The sequence below is a fragment of the Rana temporaria genome, chromosome 2 (genome assembly GCF_905171775.1).
Source record: "Rana temporaria chromosome 2, aRanTem1.1, whole genome shotgun sequence".
Classification (NCBI taxonomy): Eukaryota; Metazoa; Chordata; class Amphibia; order Anura; family Ranidae; genus Rana; species Rana temporaria.
In genome coordinates this window covers 413,180,401-413,199,506 of record NC_053490.1, presented here as the reverse complement: position 1 = coordinate 413,199,506, position 19,106 = coordinate 413,180,401, and the positions used below count along the sequence as shown (strand labels likewise).

General features: G+C 42.5%; 1 protein-coding gene across 3 annotated transcripts in view; it reads left to right on the top strand.

The window, feature by feature from the left end:
- The window catches only part of LOC120927474 (CD99 antigen-like), a 73,919-nt gene extending 62,005 nt beyond the window's left edge, over nt 1–11,914 (top strand). For 2 of the 3 annotated variants that reach the window (XM_040338177.1, XM_040338175.1), the window contains 5 exons: nt 2,552–2,575; nt 2,909–2,935; nt 6,754–6,867; nt 8,617–8,670; nt 11,834–11,914. In XM_040338177.1, coding sequence (XP_040194111.1) covers nt 2,552–2,575; nt 2,909–2,935; nt 6,754–6,867; nt 8,617–8,670; nt 11,834–11,859 — 245 coding nt within the window. In that variant the 3' untranslated portion in view covers nt 11,860–11,914. The remainder of the gene's footprint in view (nt 1–2,551; nt 2,576–2,908; nt 2,936–6,753; nt 6,868–8,616; nt 8,671–11,833) is intronic. The other variant, XM_040338176.1, reaches the window with a different exon arrangement.
- The last annotated feature ends 7,192 nt before the right edge of the window (nt 11,915–19,106 follow it).

Here is a 19,106-nt window from a genome sequence, read left to right as displayed (position 1 = left end):
CCACCCATGTGGTGAAACCTCAGAACGTGAATGCTAAGATCTGGACATAGTCCCTGTCACCTTTTTCAATTCCTAATTTGTTTTTATAATGCAATATGTATTAGTGTAGAGATCCCAATGTGGAAAGGAATCCCTTAAACGGCAAGATGGGTTAAAATAGAGCCGCAGACCAATGTCATTGCTCAGTTAGACTGCACTGAAATTATACTTTTTGCGGACTGACCTTTTAAAAATCTTTTATTGCTACCAGCGCATATGCTTTTGTGTGATTTGAATTTTGCAGTACAACACGGCTTGAACTAACTCCCTGATATTTACTACATGATTGCACTATACCTTATTAACATACAGACGATAAAGAGTTCATCCTTACGAAAATGAGTTGGATACATGCTTGATGAGATCGGTGCACTTAAATTAAACCTCACACACGATCAGATTTACATCAGACAAATCCGTGGCTTTTTGTCCGAAGGGCGTGAATTTGTTCTGCATACAGACGGCAGAACTTTTTCAGCCAACATTCACGAAACTACGTGTTTTTTTTTCTGCTTTTTAGCGCCACCCTTTGGGCAACTTCTGCTAATGTTGTTTTCTGTTTGGCATTGGTTCAGAGCATGCGTTTGAACTTTGGATTTTAGTCCGATGGACTTGTGTACACACAATCGGATGATCTGATGGCACGCATTTGTTGTCGGACAATTTCAGAGCATGACCATCCAACATTTGTTGTCGGAAATTCCAACAACAATTGTCCGATGGCGCATACAGACGGTAGGATTATCCGACAAAACCCTTCCATCACACAATTGTTGCCGGAATATCCGATCGTGTGTACGGGCCTTAAGAGTGTTTTCTCTGTCTGCTTGTGAAAACAAGAACTTTTGAATCTGAATCCGGTTTGAACTCTTCTGTAAAATAGAAAATAATTGCTGGCAGACACATGTAGCCAGACATTTGAAGTGTTTAAGACATACAATACATGGCCAAAAGTCATGTGAACAACCCTAATTTTTTTTTTATTATTATTATTATTATTATTATTTTTTTAAAAGCCCTTCCAGAAGAGGTTGTTACCGCCTCAATGGAATCAGGGAGATTATGGGTGAAACTCTATTCTATTCCATTTTGGTATAGAATGTTCAACAATGGCTCTGATTAGGGTTGTCCCGATACCGATACTAGTATCGGTATCGGGACCGATTCAGAGTATTTGCGGGAGTACTCGTACTCCCGCAAATACCCCCGATGCCTAAATAGAATACTCCCTGCCGCATCCCCGCTGCCGCCGCTGCTTGGGTAATACGGGCGGGGAACATTACAGCTTTCATTTGAATAGCTGTAGTGTTTCCCGCCGTGCCGCGTATAGACACTCCCCCTTGCTCGGGTGAACTGTCCAATCCCGAGCAAGGGGGAGTGTCTATACGCAGCGCGGCGCGAAAGACTACAGCTATTCAAATGAAAGCTGTAATGTTCCCCGCCCGTATTAACCAAGCGGTGGCGCGGCACGGCAGCATGTAGGTAAGGGGGACATGGCTGCATATATGGGGGGGACATGGCTGCATATATGGGGGGGACATGGCTGCATCTGTGGGGGACATGGCTGCATTTGGGGACACATTTAAAAAAAAGTATCGGTATTCGGTATTGGCGAGTACTTGAAAAAAAGTATTGGTACTTGTACTCAGTCCTAAAAAAGTGGTATCGGGACAACCCTAGCTCTGATTAGTTGGTTTAGCCATAAATGAGTGTTTGGAGCAGGGCATAGATGAGGGGGGCCCCCCCTTTTTTTTTTTTTCAGCCATTAGATTAGGCTGAAGGGGGGTTTCTCCATCCACAGCGAGGAAAGTGGAGGAACCCCACCCTGCTCTGGAACATTGTATTCTCCCACTGCTGTCAGAATTCACTGATTCGTGGCTGCAGGGCTGACCGACAAATGTTTTTCAGAATGTCTGTTCAATAGAAGTCAACTTCTGTCAAATGGGGAGGTCTGCACACAGGTCAAAATTCGTCCAGTCCTTTCTGTACTGGCAGCGCTTCAATTTAGTCTAGACCTAGCGTAAGGCGACAGGGGCTGACTGCAACCAGCAGGCCCTCTCCATAATGAAAGCATCTCTTTTGGGTGGACTGACCCTTTGACTACTAGATCTGTGTGTACTGTATGTAAAGTGCATCACAAGCACCACTTGCCCACCTGAAGCTTAATGCTGTGCATTACAAAAATGAATTGCATCAAGGATCTAAAAGCTCTGCTTGCAATTATAATTGCGCCTGCCTTTTTTCTTTTATCTGCTTTGACAGTCTAATGCTTAGTTGCTTTGGATAAGTCAATCCTGACGGTGCAAAATGCTAGTTCAATCTTCTGCTTTTTGTCAGTGGGAAATAGAAATGTGCATTCAAAATCTGCACCATTCTAACATATTTAGAGGAATATCGAATGCTTTTTTTATGTCTGGTATAAGTCAGAGTTGTGTAGATTTTACATGTATGGGGGTGTCATTGGATCCCACTGATCCTACATATCTTATTTCTTGCTTGTAAATTTTGCTAGGCCGTGCGATGCAGCCATCATCTGGTATGTTTTGGACCTTTTTTCTCAAAAACTCATGGGGGGTTGTACCCCCCCCCCCCCCCCTTTTTTTTTATTATCTTTTTTGTCTTTCCTCCATTGTAATTGAAAAAAAAAAAACAATCATGTTTAAGTTTTTTTGGTGACTGGTCTTCGCTGTCTTACTTTTCTCCTTGGATGTGGGTCTGTTACCTTTTTGTTCATCACACAAACCTGTTATGTAACATGCATGCTTCTTTTTGCATGTTTGCGGTCTGCTTTGCTGTATGCATCAAAATTGAGAATCAGAACCGACCAATCAACGGCATCTAGCTAACTATTTATTTTTGTATTTGGCAGGTGGACAAGAAGCGGATCAAGGAGAAGGTGCTGGTTTTTCCATTCTATCCTATGTTTACATGCAAATAAAAATGATACATTTACCCATCGTTAAAAAAAAAAAAAAAAAATTCAGGCTGATGAACCTTGGCATTTTGGGAAAGGGAGGGTGGCGTTCTCGAGTGAGGGGTGGTGTTGGTATTTTAGGGTGCTGCCATATATGCAACCACCAACAAGGAATAGTTACCGTATTTATTGGGGTATAGCGCGCTCCCGCGTATAGCACGCATCCCTAAAGTTGCCCCGAATTCCTGTGTAAAAAAGTTTTTTTGTACTTACAGTTTTGGTGTCTTGCGCTGCGGCCTCGTCAGGTCCGGCGTCCGTCTGCGGCTTCGGGTGTCCTCTTCGTCGGGTCCGGTGTCCTTCTGCGGCGTCCTCCCCGCTCGTTTCCCGCGCGGGGTTTAAATACTGCGCCAACATCTACAGAGCGCAGTACACTCGTGTATTGTCGAGCAGGCTCGGCAACTCTCGCGCTGATGTCCTGTCCTGCAGTATTCAAACTCGGCGCGGGAAAGCGGGTATTTGCGTATACCACGCACCCACAATTTTGCCCTGATTTTCAGGGCAAAAAAGTGCGCGGTATACGCCGATAGATACGGTATTTCAGACTTGACCGAATATTGTCTGATTTGTTCTTAAGCCTAACTTCTACATATCACAGAATGGTTTGTTTACCCCTAGATATCCCACTCTTACTGATTCAATATCGTTGGAGCAGGATCAAATGTTCACACAGTAGCAATATTGCTGTGTATTAGTGCAAAACCTGCCCTGCCAACATACAATTGAGGATATTGATCAAATTTGCTGCACAGCATAGTGGTACAAAAAAGAGGCGGGAAAATGTTTCTGTAAGATTGCAGCTTGTTTCATCATTTCCTCCTGCATCTCTAAAGTAGCACTTTGCCAGTATAAAACCTACCTGTGCCTAAACTTTAAATTCAGTCAGTTTTATTGATTGAAAATTATCCCGCAAATTATATAGAATGACTAATTATAACTACAGCAAATGGTTAGAAAATCTATTGAAATTGCATTTCCCAAAAGGGGAAGTTCCTTTTGTTTTGCCTCCTCCCTTGTTAACATTTGGCACTTTTTTGGGGCAGATCCCTGAGGTGATCTGAACGGAAATTCACTTTTCTTGGCCCACAGCCTTCTGGAACATCTCATGAGTCCCAGAAGACTGCGGGACCATTCACAAAGTACAGTGCAGCTCGCACTTGTGCAGTACAAAGCCAACTGCAAGGCTTCTCAGCCGGTTTCTCTTATTTAAGATGCTGATGCTAGGCACCTGAAGTCCATTAAATAATCCACTCAGGTGAGAAGAGCACTGGGTCCCTGGACAGGTTTTTATAGTAAAAGTCAGCAGCTACAACATTTTTTAGCTGCTGACTTTTTACATTTTTTTTTTTTGGGGGTGGGAGACTGAAGCTCTTCTTTAAAGCGGAGTTCCAGTCTGTGTGAAAAAAAGAGTCAGCAGTTACAAATACTGTAGATGCTGACTTTTAATATTAGAATACTTGCCTGTCCAGGGAGCCCGCGATGTTGACACCCAAAGCCGACCCGTCCATCAGCTCCAGGCGACGGCATCCTTACTAAGAGAAACAGGAAGTGAAGCTTTGCGGAAGTGACCTATGTCACTGCGGCGCCATAGGATGGAAGTCCTAAAGAAAATATCCAAAAAGGTATGAAAAAACCAAACAAAAAAACGAGGGTGGTGGGGAGTGCTTCTGTTACAGGAGTTACATTTTTGCCTGGAACTCCACTTTAAGCTCTTGGTGCTGAGCGCACGCAAATATGCGACCTCTCAGTGGCCGGGCCTTGGCGATGAGAGGCTGCATATTTGCGTGCATTGGCACCAACCATACTGTGCAGAGAGCGTGAGCTTTGTGCGCTCCTGGTAACCGGCGGGTCACGGATTACTGTATATACTTGGGTATAAGCCGAGTTTTTCAGCCTTTTTTTTTTTTTTTTTTTGTTAAGGCTGAAAATACCCCCCTCGGCTCGTTCTCGAGCCAGTGTACCTAAAATTCTTGACCGGCTACGAGCGTCCATTGTTTAAAAGTCGCGGTCTCCTCCTGGTCCCTTCCGTGATAGGCGGAACTGTGTCTGCTGGGAAACGCCTATCATGGACGTTCTCTCATGCTCGGACTCAGTTTCCCAGCAGACACTCTGTTCAGTGTTCCGCCAATCACGGACGTCCTTTCATCCTCGGACAAGAGGACATCCGTGATTGGCGGAACGCTGAACACAGTGTCTGCTGGGAAACTGAGTCCGAGGATGAGAGAACATCCGTAATGGGGGGGAACTGTATCTGCTGGGAAACGCCTATCAGGGAAGGGACCAGGAGGAGACCGCGACTTTTAACCACTTAACGCCTGCTGCACGACTATTTACGTCCGCAAAATGGCACGGACAGGCAGAAGGGCGTATATATACGTCCTTGCCTTCTAGCGGGTGGGGGGTCCGATCGCGACCCCCCCCCCCGCTGCGGGCGGATTCCCACGGGGAGCGATCCGGGATGACGGCGCGGCTATTCGTTTATAGCCGCTCCGTCGCGATCGCTCCCCGGAGCTGAAGAACGGGGAGAACTGTGTGTAAACACGGCTTCCCCGTGCTTCACTGTGGTGGCGTATCGATCGAGTGATCCCGTTTATAGGGAGACTCAATCGATGATGTCAGTCCTACAGCCACACCCCCCTACAGTTGTAAACACACACTAGGTGAACCCTAACTCCTACAGCGCCCCCTGTGGTTAACTCCCAAACTGCAACTGTCATTTTCACAATAAACAATGCAATTTAAATGCATTTTTTATTGTGAAAATAACAATGGTCCCAAAAATGTGTCAAAATTGTCCAAAGTGTCCGCCATAATGTCGCAGTCACGAAAAAAATCGCTGATCGCCGCCAATAGTAGTAAAAAAAAAATATTAATAAAAATGCAAAAAAACTATCCCCTATTTTGTAAACGCTATAAATTTTGCGCAAACCAATCGATAAACACCTATTGCGATTTTTTTTTATTTATTTTTTACCAAAAATATGTAGAAGAATACGTATCGGCCTAAACTGAGGGAAAAAAAATGTTTTTATATATGTTTTTGAGGGATATTTATTATAGCAAAAAGTAAAAAATATTGCATTTTTTTAAAAATTGTCGCTCTATTTATGTTTATAGCGCAAAAAATAAAAACCGCAGAGGTGATCAAATACCACCAAAAGAAAGCTCTATTTGTGGGCGAAAAAAGGACGCTAATTTTGTTTGGGAGCCACATCGCACGACCGCGCAATTGTCTGTTAAAGCGACGCAGTGCCGAATTGTAAAAACGCCTTTGGGCATTTAGCAGCATATTGGTCCGGGGCTTAAGTGGTTAAACAATAAATGGACGCCCGCAGCCTGTCAGGAATTCAAAAAAATCCCTGTTACTTTGTCAGAAATGATGTGAGCTGATCACTTCCTGTGCTTTCTGCCTGTGCACAAGGTGGAGGTATGGAGATCAGTGGGGGAGAGGGGGGAAATGCGCAGAGAATTGTGCTTTGTGTAATCCATCAAAAGTAGGCGGGGATGACACCAGGTGCTTTTAGAGCTGAAAATACACTGTGTTGTCATGACCGAGGCAGATAGAAGCACACTTTATTTCTGGCATAACGACCGTTCTTTTCCTTGCAGTGTGTTTGACGGGAGGCTTTAATAAACTTGCTCCACTGACTGCACAAGCAATTTTTACCATGTGTACTCTAGTAGTCGAATTACCCTGAACAATTTTGTCTGACTGTTGTGTATGGTGTGTTTTTTTAATTCAGGAAAACAGAGTATGATAGCCGGTGTTGTAAGTGCTCTGGGCGTGGCTGCTGTTGGGGCAGTATCCAGTTTCATCGCTTACCAGAAGAAAAAGCTTTGCTTTAAAGGCCAAGCAGGTACGTGCCTGAATTGTATTCCACAAAGTGTCTTCTATTTTATACATAGGCTTACTATGGAAAAAATCCATGAAGGGTTTGCTGCACAAAGCATTATACGGTCTTCTACGGAAACACAGATGGAACAAACCCCCTTGTGTATTTAGTAAATTACTACATTATGCCAAATGTTTTAGATCCAGTTAAGAGCTCGTTCACACCAAACTGATGGGAAAGCCGTAATCGGTTTCACATCAGTTTTCATGAGCATCAGTTATGTGCTCTATTCACACCAATGTTGATATCCTATCAGTTTCTTACCCATGCAGAAAAAATCTGCATGTGATACCAGTGTTGGAAAACAATTTTTTTTTTTATTGTTTTGTGCCCTTGCAGAACATGTGCAGAAAAGCTGCACCATGGTGTGAACGAGGCCTGAAGCTTGCTTGCAGGAATTCTGGGGGTAATCCACAAAAGGGATACGCCGGCGTATCTACTGATACGCCGTCGTATCCCTGTTTCTATCTATGGAACTGATCCACAGAATCAGTTTACCATAGATAGGCAGAAGATCCGACATGTGTAATTGAATTACACTGTCGGATCTTAAGGATGCAATTCTAGGCCGGCCGCTAGGTGGCGAGGCCATTGCGGCCTGCCTAGAATATGCAAATGAACACTTACGGCGATCCACGAACGTTCCGACGGGCCCGTCGCTCTAAATCTACGTCGAGTTACGCCGCGTAAAACTAGGGCTGAGCCCTAGTTCTCTTAAGCCATGTTAAGTATGGCCGTCGTTCCCGCGTTGACATTTAAATTCTTCGTCGTTTGCGTAAGACGTTCGTGAATGGCGCTGGACGCCATTTACATTAACGTCTAAGCAAATGACGTCGGAGCGACGTCAGTTAGCGCAATGCACGTCGGGTAAGTTACCCGATGGAGCATGCGCAGTACGTCCGGCGCGGGAGCGCGCCTAATTTAAATGGGACTCGCCCCATTAGATTCGGCACGCCTTGCACCGGACACATTTAAGTTACACAGCCGCAAATTTCAAGGTAAGTGCTTTGTGGATCGGGCACTTAGGGAGAAATTTTGCGGCGGTGTAACTTAAATCGGAAGATTTAAGTTGCGCCCGATATTTGTGGATTTGGCCCTCTCTGTATTGCATATGTACATTGGTCCAGCTTGGCACAATGTAAGCATGTATTATTCAACTGTTGCGGTTGTTGCTACTATAGTAATTGCTGCGATTTTCCAGGTTCTGCTGGTGTTCTATGTGAGCGGATCCCCGCTGCACAATGATCATATGGGTTGCTTTGTTTGCAACTGCCATCATTCATAGACCGCCTTGTGTTTTTTTTTTTTTTTTTTCAATGAATACAAGGGGTTCTCTGAACGAGGTGGATAAAAGGGGTGTTTAACATAATGTCTGCCTCATCCAATCAGAGAATGCCTTGTATTCATTCAACAAAAAAAAAAGTCCCGTGGTCATCATGCAATGAGCATCTGTTCATACAGAACACCAGGAGGACCCATGTGATGGTGGCTGCTGCGGTAGTAGAGCCAAATGCAGTGATTTCCAGCTTCCTCATTGGTCCATCAGGTATGAGTAATGCACACTTGCATTGGTCCAACTCTGCACAATGTAAGTGCAATCGAAAATTCCTGGAGTTCAGCTTTAAATGGAAGCTCTAACCAGAAGATTTTGCTGTATAGTGGGGAGCTGTTGAAGTCACTCACCATTACAAATTGTGTCCCCTTCAATTCTAGAAGATCCAGAAAATGTAAACATGGACAATCAAAAAGATCAGAATGACCCACAAGGTAAGCTCTATTCTAGCTATAGTACTGTGTTCCGCTTATTCTTCTAAACCTTATTGTAACAAGTCCCTGTTTGTTACCTGCTTACCTTGCATGGATGATAAAGTGACGCTAAACAATATCCTTATTCTTCAAAAATAAACCATACACATCCTCTACCTAATGGCCCTGTGATCTGTATCTGGCCTTAGAAGGTACTTTTTGAGTTGGGAATACTTACTAGAATAGATTTTTTTTTTTTTTTTTACCATAGTTTAACATCCCTTTTAAAACTATTTTATAGAAAAACATGCCTGACAAAACGAACAGGCTGTCCGTTTTTAGTCTGTGAGCGGTGAGTCTGTTAGTCAGTGAGCAGAGACAGACCTGTCATCCGCCGGCTCAGTGGAGATCTCCCGCTGAGCTGGCGGACTCCGCTGCAACGTATCCGCCCCGTGTGTCAGTCTACAACCTTTCTCACTGGTTGCTGACATGATTTTGGTTTCCATTATGTTTGAGAACGCAGGGAGGTCATAATCCTTACATTGTGCTCAAAATAATGTCATGCATAGAAGGTCTTGCAAAGCATTTCTGCAGTTGCTGACCTTTTTAGAGCAATGCTTTGCAAGATGGCAGCACCCAATGGGGGGGAATAGCCTGGTCTCAGGGGACAGCCTTGAACAGAGTGCTTTTACTAAGAGATCTTACTGTTGTGTGTTTTTTGTTTGTTTTTTCCCTGCTTAGCAGGGAATAAAAAAATAGCAAGATCGCCTGTCAGTATTTGGAGCTCTATGTTTACAGCACAGATTTCCTTTCCCATGATGACAGTCGATCAGCGATCAATCATTGGTCGACACCCATTCATGAACTTGTGCTGCAACTATGCGGAACTGCTGGATCGCGTATCAGATACGCGATCCAGCGCAGAGAGGCCATTTTTGCCTCCGTGAGTTGGAAAGCGGCCTTCCAACAAGCTGGAAAAAGTTCCGAAGCCTGCTAGCAGCTTGTTTAAAGTGGCAATCAACACTCCATTAGCATCTGTGTTCAACATTTTACAAATTGGAGGTGAATGGTACTTTAAAAGCTTCAACAGAGCTTGCTAAAAGCTCTGCACTAGCTTTTTATAAAGCTTGCTGTTCACACTGCTTTTATATAAGATGTAGGCCTTGTGAAAAAGACTAAAGGGGCTGGGTACTTCAACTTGGTGGCAAGCTTGCCATTGCTGACCTTCTTCTAAAAATACTAGTTGCCTGGCTGTCTCTGTCTCTGGCTCTTCTGACATGGGGAAAGCTTATCTGCATAGTTATTCCAAGTCAAAAAGTGTCAATGGCAGTGAATCCATTGTGTCATCTAGAAAACTAGTAAATGGAAAGATCAGCAGCTCAGCCTTCATATTCTAGCCTCAAAGGTTCACGCGAAGTCTATTTTTGTTTGGTGCAACCAAATGTTCGAAACAAATGTCCAGTTGTTTGCACAGTATCCTGTTAGCTTAGAATGTTTATTCAGCTGTCAAGTCTTCCGTGGACCATTAATGGATCACATCCTTTTGTTTACTCACCAATTATAGGCATTTAATGCAGACCTGTATTCAAAGGGCACTAGTTTCTAAAACACAATCTAGCTTGTTGGTCTAATGGCTTATTTAAAGTGAACTTTAGAGTTTACACTACTTCTGTGTTCAGGTAAAAGTTGAGTCATTATACATTTCCCCCTGAAGTGCTAATAAGATGTTGGAAGCTCTCCAAATGTGTCTACAGTTTCATTTTTTTTTTTTTATAGAGAAAAGGAAAATGGTGTTAACTATACAGTATGTGCTATGCTTGTGCTCACTATCCAAGGCATTTGGGATGGGCAGATGTCCTACTGGTGGTGAGATCTGACCATGATCTTGGCTTTATTGGGACCTGCAATGATCTCCTTCCTGACTTTGCATACATATGAACTGGAACATTCATGGTCAACATTTGTGTGTCCTTTTCGTGGACAAATGAACTCTAGCACTTCATTTTTTTTTGGACAGTGCTCAAATATGTCTCTAAAGCGGAACCTTCAGGGCCCCCACAGTGGCGGAACGCCAGGGCCCAGTCACAAGTGTGACCTTTGCGACTCTGGTAGTTCCGCCACTGGTGTCAGTGGCGGAACTTTAGGTTTAATGTAGATAAATGTAAAGTTATGCACTTGGGGGCTAAGAATATGCATGCATCATACATACTAGGGGGAGTACAACTGGGGGGATCTGTAGTGGAGAAGGATCTGGGGGTTTTAGTTGATCATAAGCTCAATAAACGCATGCAATGCCAAGCTGTGGTTTCCAAAGCGAGCAAAGTCCTTTCTTGTATTAAGAGAGGTATGGACTTCAGAGACAGAGATATAAGTTTGCCCCTGTACAAATCATTGGTAAGACCTCATCTGGAATATGCAGGATATCGGAGAACTGGAGAAAGTGCAGAGAAGGGCAACCAAACTGATAAGAGGCATGGAGGAGCTCAGCTATGAGGAAAGATTAGAAGAACTAAATGTATTCACTCTTGAGAAGAGGAGAATAAGGGGGGATATGATCAACATGTACAAATATATAAGAGGTCCATACAGTGAACTTGGTGTTGTTATTCACTTTACAGTCAACACTGAGGACAAGGGGGCACTCTTTACGTCTAGAGGAAAAGAGATTTCACCTCCAAATACGGAAAGGTTTTTTCACAGTAAGAGCTGTGAAAATGTGGAACAGACTCCCTCCAGAGGTGGTTCTGGCCAGCTCAGTAGATTGCTTTAAGAAAGGCCTGGATTCTTTCCTAAATGTACAGAATATAACTGGGTACTAAGATTTGTAGGTAAAGTTGATCCAGGGTAAATCCGATTGCCTCTCGGGGGATCAGGAAGGAATTTTTTCCCCTGCTGTAGCAAATTGGATCATGCTCTGCTGGGGTTTTTTGCCTTCCTCTGGATCAACTGTGGGTATGGAGTTGGGTGTATAGGATTGTACTGTGTTTTTTATTTATTTATTTTTATTTTTTGTGGTTGAACTGGATGGACGTGTGTCTTTTTTCAACCTGACTAACTATGTAACTATGTCAGTAGCTTATTTTTATTTATTTTTAAATTACTTTTTGTTTTTAATATTTTTTTTTTATAAGCTTGATAATGTATACTACTCTGTGTTTTTACGACAATGCATTTTACCTTCCAGTGCAAACCAACCTACTTTCAAAGTAGATGTCGGAATTGAAGATGGTCATCACATCCCAGAGAAAAAGAATTCTAGAAGAAAGAAAAAAAAAGTTTTGCCATTGGTGTTTGATGAAAATACACCAACGTTCTGCAGAAAATGGTCACAAGCACAGTGACAGATATTTGTGGACTTTATACTAGAATATCTGGTCTCTTCTAGATTTGGGTCTGGAACGCAGAGTTTCGTTTCTCTGGGAAAGCTGCACCTAAAACATGTTCAGTTCACTTATTTGTCCCTCAATTGGTTTTAACATTGCCTATTTTAAAGTAAATCGAGACAAGTTGGAACGTTTCAGCTTTTAAAATATGTAATTCCAAAATGTGTGATCTAATCCAAAATGGCCAATATTTTATTTTTATCTTTTTTTTTTTCTCATTTAAAAATATGTCCAGTAGAACTGAAGCTGCCCATACACTGACAAAAGGAAGGTTAGGTCGTTTTAGACATAATCTGCCAACCATTATCTGGGTGTAGAGCACGGGCGACTGTCCACACTTGATCAGTACCATGCCAGATACTGAACTGGTGTGGTGAACAAGATGGTAGCAAAGTGACCTTATCTTGTATATTCTGGTTATTGAGCAACTATTTCCATTGGTTTGTGCATAACCAAAAAGTTCTACTTATTGCGCCAATATTTTAATGCCACCGTGTGCTCTTATTGTCAATTTAATTTTTTTTTACATTTGGACTTCTGAGTTCAAGCTCAAGATGGGCAGCCTAATTTTACTATATAAACCATCTTAAAGGAGGACCCCAGGCAAAACGCAATCTGATAATATGTAAAGTGAAAAACTTTTCACTAATGTTTTGGGGGGAAAAAAACATTTTTTACTCTTTAAAGCTTTCGGCCTGCAGCCAAAAATAAAGCCCACACCTTGGATATTATTCTTGTATAGATTGCAGACATAACTGGCATTCAGCTGAATGTTACATTTATTTTCCCTTATTTACTGTTACGTTGGAAAAAATAACTCTCAGCTGATGAGATGGGATTTGCAATATTCATGTCCTCCAACAGTCTTTCTGAAGTTCTCCTTTTAAATCCATTTTGCTGTTTTGTCGCGCCAGTCTCTTGTTCGTTAGCTGTGTTCCGCACACTCAGGGGCTGACTTATGAAAACTGGGGCAGAATTGGAATTGTTGCCCATATAACTACATATCTGCTTCCTCATTTCTTCTAAAAACATGAAACCCAATTGGCCTCGAGAAACCATTTAACTCCTCCTCCTTTTGGGTTTCATTGCTTCATAAATCAGCCTTAGTGTTAATTTCTTCTAGATGATGACTTCCACTTAACACATGTAAGCCATAGCCAAGTAAAATTCTTTCTCTTTTAGTCAATACTGTTATTTTCTATGTGTCTTGGCTGATATAGACCGTAAGAAACCGGCGTGCTATATTGATCTTTGGTATCTCACGTGGCTTGAAGTTCAGCCTTTTTGGTCAAGTAGGAAAGTAAAGTTAAAGCGATCTATATCTTTGGCACAAAAGGCCGTTTTTGCACGTGCTGTGCGCGGCAGCAAAGTCTTCTATTATAAGAGATCCAATTACTTTGTAACGTGTTTTGATGGCTAAAAATCCAATTCCATTTTATTCTTCTCTTGTTGATATTACTGTTGGATGTTTTTTTGTTACATTACACTGTTGCTTCGTTTTCAGTGAAAATTAAGAAAGATTAAGACTAAAACAAAGGACAGGGCTTGATGACATTCTTAATGAGAATCTGTCCTTGCTGCAGTTTCAAAGTTCAGGTACCACATACCTGCAGCAGTCTCTAAAGCTGGCCATATACATACAGTATAGATTCTTTACGTTTTTAGCCGGCAGGCTGAACAGAAAAATTTGAATAGGTCGCTTGATTCACTCTACACAGCGTGAATGGACTAATCTCATGCTGCGGCTATAAAATTTGACAGCCAGCCCTGCCAGCTGTCAAAATGCCCAAAAAGTGTCTGCATCTGATTGGATGAAGGCACATTTTTCACCTAGCTCTTTCGACTTTACAATTAAGGGATGTCGGATAGGAGGGGGCAGGACCTTCCAATGAGCGAATTTCATTTGGCCAAATTTAAAATCTCTGCGGGCAGCTGAAGGCCCTGCTGTTATGGCCAAAAAAAACGAGCTTTTCTGAAAGACGAAGCCTGACACTTCCACGTAGTGTCAAGCCCCATACACACTATCAGTTTTCCTGCTGGTTTTCTCTTCAGGTTTACCAAAACCATGTAGTACAAGGACCTGCCTGATTGCATTCAAATTGAAACGCTTAAGGTTTGACCTCATATTAGATGGTTTTGGTAAACCTGAAGAGAAAACCATCAGGAAAACTGATAGTGTGTATGGGGCTTCAGAGCTTGCCAAAACCTCTCATCCCCCCCACACTTTTCTATCGACCTATCACTATGATGGGATACCTCACTGGCTGACAGAATTGTGCAGGAGGCTGGTAGAGGTGGGCAGCAGAATGGCTTGGGTTTTGGCCATAACAGCGGGACTTCTAGGGTGCTACAAGTATGTGCAGTGCACTTTATACCTGCAGCATTTTTGTTGTGTGTTTTTTATGGCATAGTCTCTTTAAGGAAAAACTCCACTCAGAACTATGAATTCTGTATGACTAAGAAGGCCTGATGCACTACACTTACCTGCCATGAAAAAGGAGTTTCCACCATCAACATAGTTTACTAGAACTACAATACTTTTTGCCTGTTCTGCCATCTAGAGATCAACTGCTCTAACATTGGGTACAATGACAGACCGTGTAAGAAACAAGGTGAGGAGAGTGACACAGGGATTTTTATTCTATAAAGTAGTGCTGTTTCCAATGCTTTGCTCAACTGCTACCCAAAACCAAGTTCACAGTTCCGATTAGAGTTTTAAGTAACCAGTTTCAGATGTCAATGTTTGGAATTAATGCAAGTCTGTAAAGTCATGGAGGTTATTAGGACAGAAAAAAAAATGTTGTATGTACTTAGACGTGCTTCAATTTCTTGTTCATGCTTGCGTGTGTTTTCTTTTATTTTTTATTTTTCTTTGAACATGTCAATTGGATGTTAAAATGTAGTAAATAAAATGTTTCTTTTTTTTAAATTATGGTCATGTCTTATTACCAAAGTTTAGTCATTCCAAGAGATAGCCCTACTACTGAATTAATGGCATTCATACAGCTGGAGGAATACAAGTATGTGTGGAATATTTTGGTACATTGGAGTATGCTTTAAAGTGGATGTAAACCCACTCTCATCCTTTCTAAACTACTGCCATAGTGCTGATCTAAAAGGATATACATGCCTCCTGCATGTATCCTTACCTGTCAAATGTCTCCCCTCTGTCTGTCATGAGACCCGAAAAACTTCAGATTCTGTGGGTCTGTTGTCTGGAGCTCGGTGGGTGGAGTCGTGATGTCAGTAGACTCCCCGCCCTCCTCTACACTCCCCTTGTCAACATGCATTTTCTCCTGTGTATTCCTTACACTAAATTCTGCTATGATCCCTAACATCCAGTCGAAATCCAGAAAAGTAACCACATGACTTTGGAAAAGAAGTGGGGGGTGGGAAATAAAAAATAATGCCTGTCTCCAGGCCTGTGCATGAGATATGTAAATAACCTGATGATGCAACTGTGATCAGGTGACCTCAGACACACACACACTGCAATTCTGCCCAGCTCTCACTAGGTACATCTAACCTAAATCAGATCACTTTTCCGTGTATATTCTGCTTTCTGTTCTGTTTTCACTGCACTATACATGCATTTCCTTGCAACACTGAACTCTGGATCACACCCCATGATGAGAAACATCCAGTCAAAACACAGTAAATGCAGCCAATCCTGGGAGAGCTGGAAGGGAGAGGAGAGGAGGGGAGAGGGGAATTGTGAACTTTTTACACAGAATGTACCTCTGTCTCAGGCTAGTGCATGAGATATGTAAATAACCTGTCACTCACAGCAAGGGGGCAGAACGGACTAAGGTTTTTCTCTGTAAGTCCGTTTTACTTCACTGAACAATAAGAGGCTTGCTTAGAGCTGGATTAACTCTGTGTGGCAAGACTGGGCACAGATAATAGGAAATCTTATACCCTACATTGTGACATAAAAAAAAAAGTGGGTTTACATCCACTTTTAAAGGAGAAAGAGGGCAAAGTGCCAGTTAAATACATGGGACACTATTTTAGGAAATCGTACTGCCTCTGGTGTCAATGAATAGTGAGATTTTCCCCAGCCTCTTACAATCCCTTTAACTGCAGCACTGGGAGAGGAAGGAGCAAGACTGGGAGTCAATAGGGTGAGCTGCTTACCAATGTATTGACATGGAATATGTCATGAGAGAGCAGAGGGATGACCTCATCAGTATGCTACTGTTCACTCGGGAGGCTAGGGTGGAGAAGAGCACACCACTGTATTCCTTAATTGCAAGTGGTGTTCTTCACCTGGTTGTATTACAAGGATGGGTGCACACCCCTGAATGCAGACTGTGTGTTTAGGGTTACGCACCCATAACTGCATGCCTGTCAAACTTGGTTGGAGGTAAGTCCATACAGGCGCTGCATCTCCATTGACTGACCTAAGCTGCCTCAATGCAACTCCACATTACTGGGAATGCACAGACCACCCTGGAACGTTGTACGGTCCTCTCTGCCAGTGTGAATGAGCCCCTAAGATCACAGAAACTTTAGTCAGGGTGGATGCTGGCTAAGGACAGATAAAAGCTGAGGCAGCAATGATAGAGATGAGAATATATATATATATATATATATATATATATATATATATATATATATATATATATATATATATATATATATATATATATATATATATATATATATATATATATATATAATATTTGTAAAGTCTGAAAAAAAACATGACTTTAATATTTGCTGTAACAGAATTACCCGGGACAAACAGAGACTTTGGAAGGATGAGGGGTACTCCTGTACCGGCGTCACCAAGGAGTCTTATGTCTAGGGTCACCTTATGTCCGATAGGGCCATAGGGTGACTGAGAAATTATATCCTAAATTACAGGACAGGGGACATTAATAATAATTCATGGTTGCAGGATGTCTTGAGATATCACAAGTTGTTGGCTTATTCAATGTGGGGACACATTCTTTTGAAAGGTGTTAATTGCATCTACTCCTAGACATTTCATTGTCCATTGTGTAAAGGTGTTAATTTAGGTCTGCTCCTAGACCTTTTCATCGTGTGATAACACGGTTTAAAACCTATTGATGCCCAGGTGTGACTACCTGTCTGTCAGAGACAGAACGTCTGTCTAAAGATGTGGATTGAAGGGAACTCATTGTGTGATGGTATTTTGTGTGAATTCTATTGATAAACGTATGTGATTGAAGCCCCAGGGTGTGAAGGGGGGTGGAGACTTCAGTGTCCCTTTGATTACGGTCACCTGCTTGTAACTGCATAAAAAGCTGAGAAGAAACCATTAAAGCATTCTTACATTTGAAACCAGAACACAGAGCTGTGTGTCTCGTGTCTGGGGGAATTCTTATGGGCCGTATTCGTTTGCCTGATTGTGGAGTGTCGATAAGCTGTCTTGGATGGAATGGAATATCGTGAACGGATTTAACCCCTGTCCCATTTGGGGTTCCGTTACATTTGCCATTTAATTGTGTGTTTTTTTTTTTTTTTTTTAGCCCTTAATACCAATTTATCCAATTCTTCCCTAGAATTCGTGGCTTGGTGCAGGTCTGTGTATCACAGTGAAATCCATGCCCAGTCTCCCAAAACTCTCACCTTAGTGTCACTAAGTAGTGCATGTAGTATGGGTGTAAGCGTCTCCAGGGGTTTATTGTCAAGTCCTCTCCAGTATTGTGTAACTCAGGCCGCGTACACACGGTCGTTCCAAACCGACGAGAATGGTCCGACGGGCCATTTCCATTGGTTCACCGCTGAAGTGGCCTGATGGTCTGATGTGCGTACACACCATCGTTCCAAAAAACGATCGGGTCAGAACGCAGTGACGTCAAACACACAACGTGCTGAAAAAAACGAAGTTCAATGCTTACAAGCATGTGTCGACTTGATTCTGAGCATGAGCAGGTTTTGAACGGATGCTTTTCTGTACTAACCATCGGTTTGGACCGATCGGTCAGCAGTCCATCGGTTCGATTTTAAAGCATGTTTTAAAATTTTGGACCGAAGGACAACAAACTGATGGGCCATACACACCGTCGGTTTGGACCGATGAAACTGAACCTCAGTCCATTCTCATCGGTTTGGAACGACCGTGTGTACGCGGCCTCAGCCTCTCGCCCTTAGTAATCCCACTGGTCCCAGAGGTTTAAAATGTCCTAGTGGGTGCTCAGTGCACCATAAAGATGGGGGAGGAAGGGGAGAAAAGGAAGCCTCGAATGGTGAAATATAGTTAAAAATGTGGATAAGTTTTATGAAGTAGCAAAGTGGACTCTTACATAAAAGTTAAAAAGCAAAAGCATGAAAACTAACGACGCGGCGTTGGCAGCGCCGTCTTACGTCTCCTCCGGTTGTTTCTGGCTTGCGACAGTCTCAAGCAATCCCGATCCCTACGTCATTATGTCTCGTGACTTCATCAGGGCAACCTGATTGGTTGTCGAGACTGTAATGATATATGGTGAAAACCGGAAATGGATCCTCCGCCATTTTCTTGTAGTCCGTAACAAGCAAACAGCGCGTGGGATTACTAAGGGCGAAAGGCTGAGTTACACAATCCTGGAGAGGATTTGACAATAAACCACTGGAGACGCTTACACCCATACTACGTGCACTACTTGGGGACACTAAGGTGAGAGTTTTGGGAGACTGGGCAAGGATTTCACTGTGATACACAGACCTGCACCAAGCCACGAATTCTAGGGAAGAATTGGATATCACCCTTTCAATATTGAATTTACCATAGGAGGACACTAATATTTAGGACACTTTTATGTTTTGACAGTTTTTTGGCATTTTTAGTGACCATTCGTCACTTTATTTTACATCACCCAGTGTTTTTTGTGGTACCATCACACCCTATTTCTGTGGATTTAAACCATTTAGTAGTTTCAGACTACTTGAGCGCTTATCACTTTTTATTGTATTTTACTTTTGTGTATAGTGAACACTATTAGATACTGCTGCTTTGGATCATTTTATCACTTCAGTTATCATTTGTTTACTCACAGTAGCGCAGAAGCTTTCACTTTTATCAGGTTATAATTGTTGTCCATCACCAATGCAGAATATTTTTTACTT